Source organism: Limanda limanda, chromosome 6 (assembly GCF_963576545.1).
Source record: "Limanda limanda chromosome 6, fLimLim1.1, whole genome shotgun sequence".
Taxonomy (NCBI): domain Eukaryota; kingdom Metazoa; phylum Chordata; class Actinopteri; order Pleuronectiformes; family Pleuronectidae; genus Limanda; species Limanda limanda.
This window is the reverse complement of record NC_083641.1, coordinates 25,644,517-25,660,874: the sequence shown is the minus strand read 5'-3', so window position 1 is coordinate 25,660,874 and position 16,358 is coordinate 25,644,517. Positions and strand designations below refer to the sequence as shown.

Below are 16,358 nucleotides of genomic sequence, written 5' to 3'. Positions count from 1 at the left end.
CACCCGACAGCAGAAAAGAATAAAAAAAAAAAGAAATAATAATAATAACCGTGTACTGTTAGCTTTAAGGTTTGTACAGATTGAGACGCTCAGTCATGCTCCCACCCCCCACACCCCCCCCCCACCTCCACACACACAAACAGGTTTATATGTTTGATGGAACAAACGATGAGAAGAGTGTGGAGTTGATTGGCATAGTTTAAAAACAAAAACAATAAAGTACCAGGAGTCAAATCGATGTCACACAAATTCCAAAATAGCCTGCGACTCCTTTCTTCTTCTACGTTTTCACATGTTTTTCAAATTGCCCTTTGCAGTCTCCACTGAGGGGGGGGGGGGGGGCGGACACACGTGTTTCAGAGCTAGACTGTGTCCACGTGGGTTTGCTTTCAAGGTCGGGCGTGTATAGACGACCTTTAGTCTGTAAACGGGAGCAAGTGGACCTGCAGGTCTGATGCATCTCAGCCGCGTTCCGGGGGAATGAAAGCACTTTGGATGCTGACCTGCAGGCAGCCCTTAGGGCAAAGGCAATTTGTATCTCTCACCTCAACCACGACAGAATGCAAAGCCTATACATCTCCGCGGCCAATATGTTAATGTGGAAAAAACATCCCTAACGAGACCGGTTCCTTTTTTAGACGTCCTGGTAACTTTTTAAAAAAACGTATTTTTTCAATCCGTATCCGACTGGTAATCGTGGCGAGAAAATACTGACTCAAGCTCGATGATAAAACAAACACTGCCTTTCATATGAGATCAGTAAAAAACGTAGCTGGTCTAATGAAAAATAAAAAAAACACAGTAACTGATTTAACTAAACCACCTGTCATAGTTTATTCCATGTGTTGAAACACCCTTAAGTATTGTTCAAGTACAACAATTAACAATAAAAGGGACAATAGTTCACATTTTCTTTAAATTCACATTTGTTATACTGTTAATTCATATAGCTATTTATAAAAAACGAAACTAAAATGTAATTCAAAACCATTCCTGTAAAATACTTTTTGTCGTTTAATACACACATGAGCGCCACGGTATTTTTCCTCGGCTCCTCGCTATTTTCAGAATTGAGTTGTTTGACCACAGCCAAATGAAAAAAAGGACAATTTATTCTGTTTTCATTTTCTCTTACTTGGATTTTAAATAAAACTAAACGATTCCAGTCAGAAAAGAAAGAACCCCACACGATGAAAATAAAAAAAGTGACCTCATATCTCCTTGTTGGCTTCACCACACGTCGTAAGCATGACTCAGCAGTTCTGTTTCATTTTCGTAGTTCATGGAGAAGGCGCTCAGGACGAAGCCTTCCACGCCACGACCACGCGTGAGCATCAGACCTCCTCTTCAAAAAAAAAAAAAACGGATGACAAGACATCACAGGAACGAAGGTGCCTCGACAAGTACAGCTGGTGGTGATGAAGGGCTCCACCGCCAACAGAAATCTCTCTCATCACTTATGGATGACTGGGGCTATGAGGGCTTCAAGTATAAAAAAGAAGTGATTAAAAGAGAAGGAATCTCCTTGGCTGAGGCGCGGGCGGGCGGGCGGGCGGGGGGGGAAAAGGCAGAATGGAGCGAGCTTGTGAATAACAATCTGCACGTCTGGCACCGGAGTGAGCCGGGGAACGTAATGCATTACCGGGACTCCTCTTGGATTCCTTTGAACAGAATCACCAACAGCGATGAGGAAATGGGAGTCACAAAAATAAGTCACAGACGTCGCAAATCTTCCTCCTCTAGCAGCCGCACTTGAAGGGCAAAGACTGTTCAAGAATCTTCAAACGGAGAAGGGCACTCTTCTATTAATACAGTGCAACTGATTGCAACCATGTTTTTTCTTTTTTTAAGTTTTTTTTTGTATAGTTTTTACAGTATTTTTAAAAACCAAGTTGAGCACAGTCAAAGAAAAAAAAACAACGCAAAAAAAAAGAAGTGGTCATGTACACAACTGTCTTTGGCAAGAAGTCCCATGTCCTACATGTGAGTCCGTCCCTCCAGAGCCTCATGTTCATGTCACCTTCGGCCCATTTCGCTCTGTCTCATGAAATGAACGTTGTTGACACTGTCCGCCAGCTCCGGGTACTGGTCCACCGAGACCACGTAGTACCCGTCGTAGCCCTGCACCTTCCCCGAGCCCAGCAGCTGCTGCTTCTCTCCCTCGGTCCAGGTCCGCGAGCCCTCCTCTCCGTCCCTCAGTCTCTGGCGCTCCCGGGACCACGCCTGGGCGACGGCCCTCTGCCGGGCCAGCTCCAGCACGCGAGCCTTCTCCTCGTCCACGCTGCTGCCGTAGCGCGTGTTCAGGCACAGGGCGCCGTACTGCAGCTGGATGTCCGTAATGCGCCTAGTCCTGCCGTTGAGAACCGTGTTGACCTGAGACACCGTCACGTTGACGCCGGTCTCCAGCGTGCGGCGGCCCACCGTCATGCCGATGAGCGCCAGGTCTCCCTCCACCGAGCCCAGTTTGACAAAGTAGTGCGTGTCCGTGCCGGTGATGGTGAAGTGCAGGTCTTCCAGGTAGAAGGCGTCGTTGAGCACCGCGGCCATGCGGCGCCCGTCTTCGTTGGCCAAGCTGATGATGTCGGTGCTGATGCGACCTTCTCGGATGGCGAACTTCACCCCCTTCCCGAAGATGGAGCCGCCGGAGCCGAAGACCTTCTTGCTCTCCGTCTGAGCGCATCCGGCGCTTTTGGATCTGTAGATTTGGCCGAAACGCTCCAGCTTCACGAAGGCCTTCAGCTGCCTCTGAACTTCACACTGGACGCCGAGCAAGGACTGCAAGACAAAGACGACACAGTTTAAAGACACAAGTACACACACTGAAATATCATTTCTGTCAGATTTACACAATATCGCTCCTTCGCTCGTTTGAAGACGTTCTTCTTGACCATATCTTCACCTCTGATTAGGGTTGCAAAGGGGCGGAAAGTTTCCTGTAAATTTCCAGAAACTTTCCGGAAACTTTCCACAGGAATATTAAGCTCGGGAATTTTGGGAATTTTGAAAAAAAAAAAAAATATGCAAATTAAACGCTGAGCAATAAAAACATCATTCAAAACTCTATTTTAAAGATGTATGGAATGCAGCACACGCTGAACGTTGAAGTGTTAAATGTAGAAGGAAAGGCTGTGTACATTTGCAAATACTGTGCAAAGACCTATGTTAAGAATGACACAATGCAGAAGCATATAGTCAAGTGCCCAAAGTTTCCTCAGGGCTCAAATCAGCCTATGACAAAACAAAATGTTTATATTTATGTCTGTATATGACAAGGTAAATACAGTTAGTATAAATTACACACAACATTTCCAGTTTATTCCCGTTAATTCCCGATAACCTGTTAATTCCCATGGAAAGTTTCCAACTTTGAATATCCCGGAATTTTGCAACACTACCTCTGATTGCTTCACACCTGGGATTCTAACCCTCGTCTTCACTCAGCTCTGAGCTCAGACCGAGCAGGAGAGAATAGTTTCAGGACTAAATTAGATTCATACCGCTTCATTAACACCTCACACATTTTACAGTCGGTGCTAAAACATTCTTTTTTTTGCGTGTTAATATGTTTCGACTGAAATTAAATGATTCAACACCTTTTGTAAAGAGTGTGTTAACGTGATGTCACACACGTACACACACACACTTTCACCCTGACTGCTCAGACCGGGACCAGGAAGGTCACAGCCGGTGAGTTCCTTATTTTAATCTTTCCTTCTGGATATAGTTACAGTTCTTTGTTTCATTACTTTTTGTTACAGACTGTTTTGATCGCCCCCTGGTGGTTGGCTGCCGTATGGATCATAAATCCCACCTCTTCAATGTTAGATTGAATTTATTAATTAATTCATAATCATCCACTTATATAAGGATGACAGATGCCACAAATTGGTTTAAGCCAATGATGTATAAGGTATAATAACATCTTTACAGGTGGTACGAAAAAAAATGTCGATATGGAATATCTTTTAAAACACAATGTGCTGCATATAAATAATTCTGTAATTGTTTCACACTCATCATCAGAAGCAAACAACAAATCTGTGAAGCTTTGAAGCCGCTAATGAATCGCTCGGGGCAGAGGTGCTGCTCGGCAAATGCAAATCTCTCTGATCATTCGTGACAGGCATGATATTTTGAAAAAGGGTGAAATTAGAATCTCCTGACGGCCGCGCTGCACTAAATACTGAGCAGGGATCTGTGGGTGACTCGTGTTCAGTTTAGATCTCGTCCCCTACAGACGAGCGTCTGCGTCCACGGGCAAAAAACATCATCGACATGAAAAGCTGTTGCAAGTAAATCTAAGAAATTGAGGAGTGGAAAACAATCCTAATATGGAAATTAGGGGTGGGAATTGGCAAAAATGTGACGATTCAATAGTATTGTGATTCTGCAAGTATTGCGATTCGATTCTGCGATATATTGCGATTCATGTCCCCCATGTTATTCAAAGGCATTACAAAAAATGAGGAAAATAAGACTGCTCAACTCACTTCAAATGTCACATTTAATTCTGTGAACAACATTGTCTTCTACACAATAACTGAAGTGCAAAAACTAAGAAAGGGTAGTCCAAAAACTTTGTCCTTGAACATTCAGGACCTTTGTAATTATTTTCTGAATAGGAGACCTCTCACATGAACCCTGAGCTCCCAGCACATAACTTACAATTATTTAAATACAATACAGTAACATAAAGCAGACATAATAGAGTAACATAAACCTGAGAATAATCATATAAATAAGAGTAACCTAGAGCTTCAATCAAATTGAGAAAAATAAACAAATGTGTACTACTAGAGTCCAGTCCAGTCGGCTGCAAGGTCATGACCCAAAATGTTAAATTCATTTGGGAATATTGGCATTTTTGTTCACAAAAAGGAGTTGGTCAACATGCTCAGATGTTAAAGTTCCTCTGGGCCGTTACTATATCTCCTGCAGTGGAGAACATCCTTTCCTCATACACACTAGGTATCTTTTAAACTCTGACACTCTCCTCGTCATGCTTTGCCAGCCCCTTATATAACATATATAATTGTAAATAAAGTATTAAAATAAATAAATAATAATAAATAAAAAAAATATATATATATATATATATATATATATTGCAATACTTTGTGCTACAGTATCGATATAATCGCGGGCGCAAAATATTGCGATACTGAACAGAATCGATCTTTCCCCCACCACTAATGGAAACCTGCTTTTCTCCTTTCAGAGTCTCTTGTCCTGATCCTTTGCAGCCCCATTGAAACCAGCGCGCCTGTTTACACTGCAGTCCTTTCCAATATTAGATTCTGCTTTGGTTTAACACAGCTGGAAGTTTCCAGGTGTATTCTGGGGGGGAGGGGAAGGAGCAGGATTCTCATATATGCTAATGCTTCAAATACAATAACCGCAGCGAGCACAGCAGAGCTCCTGACTCCTGCAGCAGGTAAACAGCATGACGGCGTTTTTTTCTTTAAATGCTAATCTGGAGCTTTTAAGTTGGGTTGATGTGTTTCCACACACACAGGCCACGTCTCTCTTCCTGTGGAGTTGACTTTGTTGTTCTGGCCTCGTGTGGCATCACAGGAAGTCGCTGCTGCTTCTCACTGGAAGACGCCGCTGCCCTCTGTCTTAATACTGCTCGACAAGAGACGCTCTTCGGGAATAGAGAGGGATGTTAGCGATATGAAATGGATGCTGGCCAGCGGTGAGACGGTCGCCCGAACGCGTCTGTGCGGCGACAAAAAGTCTGTTTCAACCACGCCTCCTTCTCGCCGGCGCCCGAGATGAGAGGCTGCGAGCGTCCTAATGAGTCTTAGTCAACCAGTCACGTTCAAAAGTCCTCCTGACAGTTTCTCATTCTGTCTCACTGTCGGACGGAGACAGTGAGACAGAATCTGATGTGGTGGACGCTCCTTGACTTGACACCACACATGAAGGGGGAAACACATGACAGCGAGGGGGGGGGGGCAGCTGTGCTCCCGGGCCCCGGGGGGGACACTTCACACCACGCCACTCCATGTTTGTTTACCGTGCCAACAGTGTGACCCGGGGGTCAGACGTCCCGGAGGCATCGGGAGTCAAACAGCCTCCCGGGACCCTCCCTCCCGGAGAGGCATCATTCACATGGCATGGGGGGGGGGGCAATCAGCCTCCAGCACCAGGCAGGATGAGAGAACAAACCTCATCTGTCTGGCCCCTGGTGGCATTTTTCAATCTGGCTGCGGATTCGGGGGCTTGAATGAAAAGAGATGGAACGGCCGGGCCGACTTGTCTCCTGTACAGAATAGAAATAAAGAGCCAGGGATGCGCCCAGGATGTATCATGTGTGGTTTTGAAGCTATTTACGCTTCAAAGAACCTAATATTTAATGAGGCTGGTGTGTCCATCTGCAGGGAGCACGGACCTGACATCAACCAGCACCAGAGGAATCAGGCCTTAGGCTCACACGAGGGTTAAAGCCTCATTATCTCCATCGTTCCTAATATACCGTTTACTGTTCATACTTCAGAGGAGCGCTGACGGACGAGCTCCGGAACAAACACACAAGCTACGTCTCCAAATCTGGTGCTGACGCTGCTATTTAAAGCTTCTATCACAGGGTTTTTTTTCCAGAGATATCACAGTCGATCACGGATATTCTTGAACACGCGCTTGAAAGGCAAGAGGCGAGAAAAAAATTATAGCTTTCAGGAAATATTATCATATCAACTTGTGCCTCGTGTTTCTCTGAGTGAAGCAAACTGAATATAGATGCATATGTGACTAATTCAATTTAGCGGAACACAAGTTCTTTTAACCCCCGAGTGCTTCTAGGAAACAGAACGGTGGAAATGAAATGTACACAACCTGATGTGTCTTGGCTCGATGTGGTGAAGTGAAAATGACATATTTAACAAAGAAGGATGTTTTTAGTGACTAAGAAATGAAAAAAAAAAGCTAAATTGGAAAATAAATCATTGAAAAAATGATTAATTTGTCAGATCTGACTCATCCATGGATTCAGTGAGAATTGCGAATGCTTTTCTTTTTGCATTTATTCTTTCTAATCTACAATTCTATTCCATCACGCAGTATCTACCCTCCAATATTTGAAATGGAAATTGCCCAGGATGTCTTTGGACTGAATTAGATATTTCCTCTGTTGCCGCTCCTTTGTAGATCGGTACCTTGGGTGAGTTCAGAGATTCTCTGTGGACTGTCGGGCACGAGCAGCGTGCACGTGTCCGTCCCCGGGGGGATGGGGGGGGCTTTCACACTTACCTCCACTCCCTGAATTTTCTACAACTATCTATTTCTTTATATTCTCTGGTGCCGCTGCCTCCTCTGTTCAATATGCCTGGTTGGACGGCCTGTTTGTTATGGATGGCTGCTCAGATCAGAGGTCACACAACCAGATAACCTTGTATTCTATCATAAGCTTTTAGGCTTATAAATAGACAAGAACACGTTTTTTATATAACAGCAAATCCCTGCTGTGTTAAGGTGGCAGCCGGAGTGTCGCTCGACATGACTCTGACCTCCTGATGGGTGGCATTCACCAGGCGAGCTGTAACCAAACCCCAGACAACAACATTGGCCTCTTTAATAATTCAGAAGGAGTTGGGGGCAACTTAAAAGGGGCTGATAAACGCGGGAATCAGAGCATGTCTACTACTCCTCAGACCTTGGCTAACGGTGTAAGACTGAGATGAAATCAATGGGCGGTGGTGGAGGGAATCGAGAGTGAATTTCCCTAATGGCAGGACAATTACAAGAGCTGTTTAGCCTGACCCCATTCCCCAGGACGGGGGGCAGGGGCAGGGCTCACTGGGCCGTGTGCCGGCCCGGTGGCTGGCAGCTCCTCTGGGACGCCGGGCTACATGGAGCATGTCTATTCTCTAATCGTGCTGAAACGCAGGAGAAGAGGCAGAGGTGGAAGAGGGTGAATCTGTGGTAAGTTGACGAGAGGGAAACTGAGAGGGACTGGGTTTACCTTGGTGCTGTCCCACTCCTGGGTCTTGATCTGGGTCCTGACCAGCTCGTAGGACGGCTCCATGGCCTCGGTGTTGGGTTTCCGATAGCCGGGAATGACGTTGTACAGCTGGAAGCCGAAAGTTACCAGCCAGCTGTTGACATCTGCAGAGGAGGGATTCAAACAGAAGATCAGACAGTGATGAGGACACAGAGATGAGCTGTAAAGCTAAAACCAGTTACTGAGTATATATGTGAATGGATTGGCCCATAAATATCTCAATTCAGTAAGTTTTATGTTCTTCTTTTGTTCAATTAAACACTAGTTAACTGTACGTCTGTAGTTCGATATTCTCTCAGCATGTCTTTAAAACCTGTGTTCTGCTGCTGCTATAGAAACAACTATGGTATTTGTCATTAGAGTGTGTAGACTGAACATTTTGAAATTATATTTGTGTTTGAGTCCGGTTCAGTCGTGTTCGCTGGGTTATCGATTTGACTTTTTACTCTGCACGTTTCTGTAATTGGGTAAAACATCGGACTTGGGTCAGAATACTCTTTTTTTTAAAGTTGGTAAACAATTTCCTTCTTTCAGAAACACCTATGGTATTGGTGATTAGATTGAACATTTAGAAATTATATTTGGGTTTGAGTCGGGTTCAGTCACATTCGCTGGGTTATCGATTTGACTTTTGAGGTCGGACTCGTTCGGGGTTGAACAGAAAATTACTTTAAAAAAATAACACAGAATGAAATAGGATTGTGTTAATATCATGTTTTGAATTGCACTAGTGTTTTTGAAGTTGGAAAACCGTTTTGAGGGGTTTTCACTGCACTCGGAAAGTTTCAAATTGAGTGCACGCTGAACACTGAGGATTCATTTGACACTGGAGATTCTGCAGTCAAGTGCTTGTCTGCTTAATAAACTCCTCAGTCGCTGGGAGCACTTGATTTGTTTGTGGAAGTGGACGAGCTGTAATAAACACTCCAGGCGGCGTCTCGGACTCGTGTCCACTCCTGCAGGTGCCTCCTCACTAACGACGCGCAGCTGGGGCCCACGATATCGCCCGAAGCCATATCTGCGAGTGTCTGATAATTACACACGGAAAAAGTTGATGTCACGTCAAAGCAGCCGCAACACATTCTGACGACTCAGCAGGTTTTATCCTCTAATGAGATGCTAAAAAGCAGGAGAGTGACATGTCGGAGATTCGAATCCATGCGATCAAATTAAACGCGGGTCATCTAGCAGCAGCTGCGTTTGTAGGTGCAGCCGCCAATTCCCGTGTGATGAGTTGTCATTAACTCGGAAAAACACAGGAAAAAGGCGACAGACATGACTGGAAGATAAAAAAAAAGAAAAGAAACGGACAGCGGAATCATTGGCGTGACACTTCGGGGGTTAAGTCGGTGACAGACGGGCGACGCCACACTGTCGCACCTGACAAAGCCTTTTTAATTAAGAATTTGTTTGAGGACAATGAAAGGACCCGGGTAATTCGGTGAAAGGAATGGAAATGTCAGTGCCATCAATCACAATTGAGACGGAGAGCCACTACAGTATATCTAACAGGCTGCTTAGCATTCTACCGCCGGCCGGGCGCTAATGGTCGGACTGTGAAGCCGAACGCCTTCTTCTGTTTGGCACAAGGCTAAATGGCTTTGTTGATCCGAGAGCGGCGGCGAGCCGGAGGAGAGCAGAGCAGCCGGAACAAAGGAGCGGAGGTTTTTTTTCCTCTCATCGTTGTCTACACAGGTTAATAAATGAAGGATAAAAGGTTAAAAAAATAATAATTCACAGCCAGCGTGAGCGTTACTGGGGAAAAAAATATCCCGCCGCATCAAACGGAGAGAATTCTCTCCCCACAGTGGTATTCAGCGAGTATCCTTAACAATGCTGTTTAACTTGCAGCCAAAGAGGTTGATACCACCGGCCCTGGCTGACGCTTCTATGGATCTATTGTGCTCTGCCTCTCCGCTGGGCTGCTTTCACTGCCATTTACCTCCTCCCTGCCACAAAGCAACACAGGGCGATGTGATATTTCTGGGAAGGGACCTGAGTGTTCAGCAACAGATGGGGGGGGGGGGGGGGGGCTTTGCCGTACAGCATTGTTCCCCTTTGAGCACTTTCAAAACGACAGCCACTGCGCACACGCGTGCACGGCCACACGCACGTGCACGCAGACAAACAGCAGAGCAGGAAAAACAAGCTCAGCGTCCCTGTGAGGAAGCTCTCTCTCTCTCGCTCTCTCGCCCCCTACACACTGCATTTCTATTTTCAAATTTAATTTTGGCAGGATTTGTTTTTCCATGTGTGGCTTGTTGTTTAGAATAAATTAAAAAATTCAGCGTCAACACCTGAAGTGAGAATAGTTTGCTGAGCTGGGAGAAAAAGCGAGTTTCACGCAGGTCTGAGGCTTCAGGTGCGATCCCACCATTACTTTTTATTTCTTCTACATGAAGCGCATATCCCTCCACCCAAGGCCCAGGAGTCCTATTACTATGAAACCACATTTAAATTCACTAGATACAGATTTTTTTATCCTTTATCCATGAATTATTCTCTGAGAAATCTGTGTTAATGATGCAAAAACGCCCAATCTTGCAAAGTTAAAGACAGAACGTGCCAGAAGCCGGGACCTGAGCTGGAGCTGCACCGAAAATGAAATGGGTTTGGTTCTGTGGTAATTCATCCAGTAGTTTTTGATTAATCCTGCTGAATAACAGAAAAACACGAAAACATAACCTCCCTGGTGGAAGTAATGATATGAATCTAGTAATGCTGACTTAATAAAAAACTGCCATTTACTGTACACAGTTATTTACCACTTCAATAAATGTGATAATCTTGGTGCTGCTTCAAAACTATCTTCAGTTACAGCTGAATACTTTACACAAAGTCCTGCCTCTGTGAACACTCTGCCTGAAGAGTTGAGATGTGGCCTTGACAAGAGGATGGCAGCTGTGGTTGGAGAAATTTCCCTTTTGAAACTTGTTAACACATTTATTTCTCTATTCTCTGGGTTGCCAAGCTTCCATCCTCTTGCAAAAAAAACAGGTTGGGTGGATTTGTGTGTCTGTGTTGAACGAGACGTGAACTCACCAGTCAAGTAGCACTTTATCTCCTCATAGGATTGTTACTGCCTATATGTAAATGGTTTGGCCCATAAATATCTCAATTCAGTAAGTTTTGATGTTCTTCTTTTGTTAAATTAAACACTAGTTAACTGTTAGTCTGCAGTTCGATATTCTCTCAGCATGTCTTTAAAACCTGTGTTGTGCTGCTGCTATATAAACAACTATGGTATTTGTCATTAGAGTGTGTACACTGAACATTTTGAAATTATATTTTTCTATTTTAAAACCAGGTCGAGTGGATTTGTGTCTCTGTGTTGAACTCACCAGTCATGTAGCACTTTATCTCCTCGTTGTTGCTCAGAGGATTGTTGTTCTTGAACATGTACAAGTTGAACGGCACGATGTGGTTGCTGTTGAGACGTTTCCAGATCTCGTGGTTGGGCGTGGTCCAGCGGCCGGCCAGCACGTCGTAGTCCCGCCTCCCCATGTGGACCAGCCTACTGAGAGGCTCGTACAGGCCGCCCTGGTAGCCGATGATGAGCTGGAAGCTGGGGTTAGAGTCCAGGTACACCTCCCCGAACGCCGTGTGGAGAATCTGCTTAATCATCAGGCCCGAGCCGCTGAACACAGCCAGAGGAGTTCCGATGTTATCACACGCCACGTAGAACTCGTCCCCGCTGCTCAGCTCCATGGCGAACAGGTGTCCCTGCAGGTCGTAGTACAGGGACGTGATCTCCGAGCTGGAGTGATTGTACATGTGTGTGACCCGGGTGGGGCTGGACAAGTCGGCGTAGAAGAACTGCAGGTGATGGCCGGTGCTGCTTCTGCTCGACACGCGCCTGCCCACGCCGTCGTAGCGGTACTTGATGCTCCAGCCGCTCACTCTGTTGTACACTTTGATCAGCAGGCCGGCGGAGTTGTACTCAAAGTATTCGTTCCCTCGCTGCTTGAGGAAGCCGTCCTCGTCCACCCGGTACTGGACGTCTCCGAGGCGGGTGATCCGGTCTCTGATGTCGTAGCGTAGCGGCGTGAGGCGGGCGCTGTTCCCGGGGCTGAGGAGATGCAGGTTGCCGTTCAGGTCGTAGCTGTATCTCCACAGAGGCTTGTCGTTGATGGAGACCACCTGCAGCTGGCCGTCGGCGTCGTACTCGTAGGTGTAGCGCGTGGTGTTGGCGTAAGGCCCGACCTTCAGCTCCTTGGCCACCACCCGGCCCATGTTGTCGTACTGCACCATCATCCAGTACATGAGCGAGCGGAAGATCTCGTATTGAACCTCCTTCACCCGGCCGTACGCGTCAAAGTGCTTGGTGTGGGTCATCACCGCCGTGGTGATGATCTGATTGATGTCGTAGTAGATCACCCCAAATTTGCCGAACTGCTCCGTTTTGCCGGACACGTCGTCGTAGCGATACAAGTCGATGGGCAGCGGCGTTTCGTTGATGACCGCCTGCATGCTCGTGACTCGGAAGCTGTTGTCGTAGACGTAGTCGAACCTGGCGTTCACCATGCCCTCCTCGCTGAATCGGAAGATCTGCCGGTCGATCAGCGGGCCGATCTGCCGGTAGCGGATGGTGCAGGTGAAGCCCTCGCTCTGCAGGTTCACCGTCTTCAGCATGCCGGCCACCTCGTCGTAGGAGAACCCGATGCGCGTGGTGTCGTAGAGGATCTCCAGCAGCTTGGCCAGCTTGCCGTACTTGTAGATGACCCTGCGGCCCGTGCCCAGGTAGGTGGTCTGCAGCAGCTGACCGTTCTCGCTGTAGTCCTGGAGCACCGAGGCGTTACCCTCGGGGGGCCGGTAGGTGTTCCTGTAGTAGCCGATGGAGCGGGAGGTTTCCAGGGTCTGCCGTGCCACGTTGGGCATGGTCACAGAGGAGAGACGGTCGTTTTTGTCAAATTCAAAGATGTACTGCCTCTGGCTGTAGAGCAGGAGAACCATGGACTGGAAAGAGGAAAGAAAAAAGGGACAAATTTATAATTACATTTAACTAGAGTGGCACACAGAAGAGCGCAAACCAGAACAATCCCCATGTGAAATCACATTTAAATCCACTAGATTTGGATTTCTATCTGCACCAAATTGCACAAATATATAAATAAAAAACTAAAAGCACTGTATCTGGATTCGCCGCCTGATCAGGATCCACACCCAAGTTTTTAAATGTAAGTTCAGGCTGTGAATGTACCAGTCACTCGTCCTGTCCACAAGAGGACGAACAAAATATGAAAAGCAATAACATATCACGTATGCAAGTCTGAGTCGGACCACATCTAATTTCCATCTTGAAAGTAAGAGTTGTTGATATTCCTCCGACATCAAGATTTTCCATCAGAGATTATCTCTCAAACAAGCCGCTACTTGTTTCCTTGGAGCTTTTGATTCAAACAGAGTAAAGTCGGCAACTCAAAGGTTTGAAGTCTTAAATGAAGTCTTTAAGTCTGTTCTGTGGTTGTCACAACACGCGGCCGCCATCTCGGCATTTAGAGGTTACGGAAAAACTGACAAACGACTGTGGACAAGGTGACTCGGAGCTATTTTCATATCCTCTCGTCTGCAGCGGAGAATCGCAGCGCTTCACCTTTTCTCCAACAATCTTGGCTTCAATTAGTAAGTAAAAAGTGACATTTCATTCTCACAGGCTGAACTCGGCTGTCAGGATGGAACAAAGTCTAACATCCGTGCTGCACCAGACAGGTTTTAATTACGTTTCTGCTGATATCTGCTCTCGAGGCTGATAATGCGGCACAAACACTGCTGAAGTATTACAAGTTAACTTTTAACTCCAGTCTAAAGACTCCCGTCAAGGTTCTTGCACAGACACACCTCCACAATTTAACGGTACGACATGTCCCCGTCGTCTTGTATTTAATGTTTTTTATCTTTAAACCATTTAATTAATGTTACAGTGCAAACAATTCTTACCTTCTCAAGGTATGTGTAGCTCCAGGATTTACCATCAGCGAATATCTGGGAGGTGATTCTTCCGTTCTGGTCGTATTCCATGCGAACCGACATGGTTCCTCTCTGGATGCCGGCCACGTGCCCGGCGGCGGAGTAGGTGACGTTGACCCCGTTGAGACGACTGCTCGGCGCCCATAGCGTGGGTCGACCAGCCTGGTCGTAGTGGATCCGCAAGGTGAACTTCCTGTGGTCGTCATAGACCTTCTCTGTTCTGGTGATTCGATCAAAGTCCAGCGACAGCAAGTTCCTGTTATGAACCTACAGAGGAAAGGGAAGCGGAGAATTGGAAAAATTTAATTAGACCTCATCAGCTCCACCACGAGGAAGTAAACAAGTGTGGATGCTTGAAATGACGGAGAGGAATTGGTGCCTGGGCTCCTCCAAGGTGGGACCTTGCGAGGAGAGCTTTAATCACAAAGTGATTATTTTATGTTCCTCTTTCTTTTCAGAGCTTTTAATTACAGCAGAGGAGCTCTATCTCAGGACTGCAGGAGCCACTGAAGTGATGAAATTATAAGAATTACCATATTTCTTTGTTTGTGTAAAAATCCAGCAGTATTAGGGGGCGTTTGTCTATTCATGCACACAACATTAGAGTCACATTGATCATTAAATTCATTTTCACTGCGCACTGAGAGGAATTACCCGGCGCAGATGACACTCATTTTATTTTATTTAGCCATTTCTGTAAATTGGGAGAATAAAAAAATCAATTCTCCTGCCGTGTGACTCAGCAGATTGTTTAAATGACACTTTGCATTGTTTGGCTCGTTTGACCCTTCGATCAGAGCCGAGCAGGACTCTCCTCAGTGTAAAGACCATGAGGGTTCGGCACTGAGAGCAATCCACTGTCTTCCTTTAGTCAGGAAGCAGCTCCTGTGCTACAGACAACAAGATAAACCGACATTGAGGATTTCAGACACTGAGCTCAGGTTATTCTTCTGAAATTCTCTGGAGGGAATGAATGTGGGAACCCTAATGTCTGAGGCAGTTGCTCTGGACATTCTTCTGAAAGATTAAATACTCTGAACACATAAAAACAACAGATTTTGTTAATGGCGTTAATTGTTTTAACAATATTCCTTAAAGGCAAAATTAAAGGCTAAAAGTCTAGATCTTATTGAGTTCTTGTCTTCTAGTTCTTGGCTCACATTTCCCAACAGCCTCTGTGAGCAGAAGCTAGTGAGGAAAGATAAATGAAATGACTTGGGGTTGCAGTTCAGAGCGAATCCTCAAATAATCACTAACTCTCATGTGGTAGATTTTTGAAAATACAGTTGAAGACGTCTCTTTAAACTGCTCCTCTGATTCTGTGCTCTTGTCTCTTTTCTCCCCCTCTAATAGCTCCTCTTTAGGTGAGCTACCATTTGGCGAGCTGAAATACTTGGCAAGGCTTGAAACCATCTTGAGGCGGCTCAGAAAGCTGCTTCTGGCGGCCGACCAGACACATGCCGCGGAGCAGGGCCTGCTGAGAAGCCACACTTTTTCAATTTCACGTCGGGGGGGAAAAAGGATGCTTAGGTCTCTCATCTGTGAAGGGACAATTACCCCAGAGGCAATTAAGGTCACTGATACCTAATTGAGAGGATTACGTTGCACTAAAAGCAACAAATTCATGAGGACGGCGATTGTGTGTGAGTCGCACAAACAATCCGATCCCTGAGACTGGGGTTGGGGGGGTGGAGGGGGGGGGGTCAGGGAATAGAAAGGTGGCCCACATTTGTTATCCTCTATTTTACCTTCACATACAGATTTCACTGACAGAAAACGAAATTGCTACACTTGTTAGGACATTTCCTAAACTACTTATACTCTTACAGATAAGTGACTCAGGCAGTCGTAGGCAGCCACCTGTCCGACGGGATCGTGTTGAGGTTTGCTCAAGAAATAAAATAAGGTGTAAGAGAGAGAAAGTTCCGAATGCTAGGATCGGGTTCGCCAGAGACTCAATAGGGTAAAAAAAAAACGACTCTCTCATATCAGAGTTCCCAGGATCCCTGGAGAATGCAAACCCACTCAAGAGGAATCATTTTAAATTGGACATCGCCTCTAAAAGGAGCTTCTAAAAGAAAGGAGACGTGTAGAAAGGACTATTACAGTACATTAGACCCAGAATATTACATTAAGTCTCCTCAACATAAAACATCACAGACCACGTCTCATCTCTCAATCAATACGAGTGACGGTCGTGTCGAGTGACAATCCCAATCTGTCGCTTCACCAGAGAGAGCGGCTTTCAACTGTTTCATGATAATGTCAACAATTACTCGCTTTTGTTTATTCCAACAATCAAAGAAAACTAATTCAATCATTTCATTTGTTGCTGACTTGTTTCTCTTTTGAACAAACAGCCTGATTAATAATACGCTGTGATGAGACA

General features: G+C 45.7%; 1 protein-coding gene across 6 annotated transcripts in view; it reads right to left on the bottom strand.

Moving 5' to 3' along the window:
- Positions 1-2,016: 2,016 nt before the first annotated feature.
- Positions 2,017-16,358, bottom strand: part of tenm4 (teneurin transmembrane protein 4) — a 135,388-nt gene continuing 121,046 nt past the window's right edge. For all 6 annotated transcript variants that reach the window (XM_061073113.1, XM_061073114.1, XM_061073110.1 and 3 more), the window contains 4 exons: positions 13,940-14,236; positions 11,344-12,958; positions 7,964-8,106; positions 2,017-2,775 (listed from right to left, as the gene is read on the bottom strand). In XM_061073113.1, the coding sequence (XP_060929096.1) occupies positions 2,017-2,775; positions 7,964-8,106; positions 11,344-12,958; positions 13,940-14,236 (2,814 nt within the window). The remainder of the gene's footprint in view (positions 2,776-7,963; positions 8,107-11,343; positions 12,959-13,939; positions 14,237-16,358) is intronic.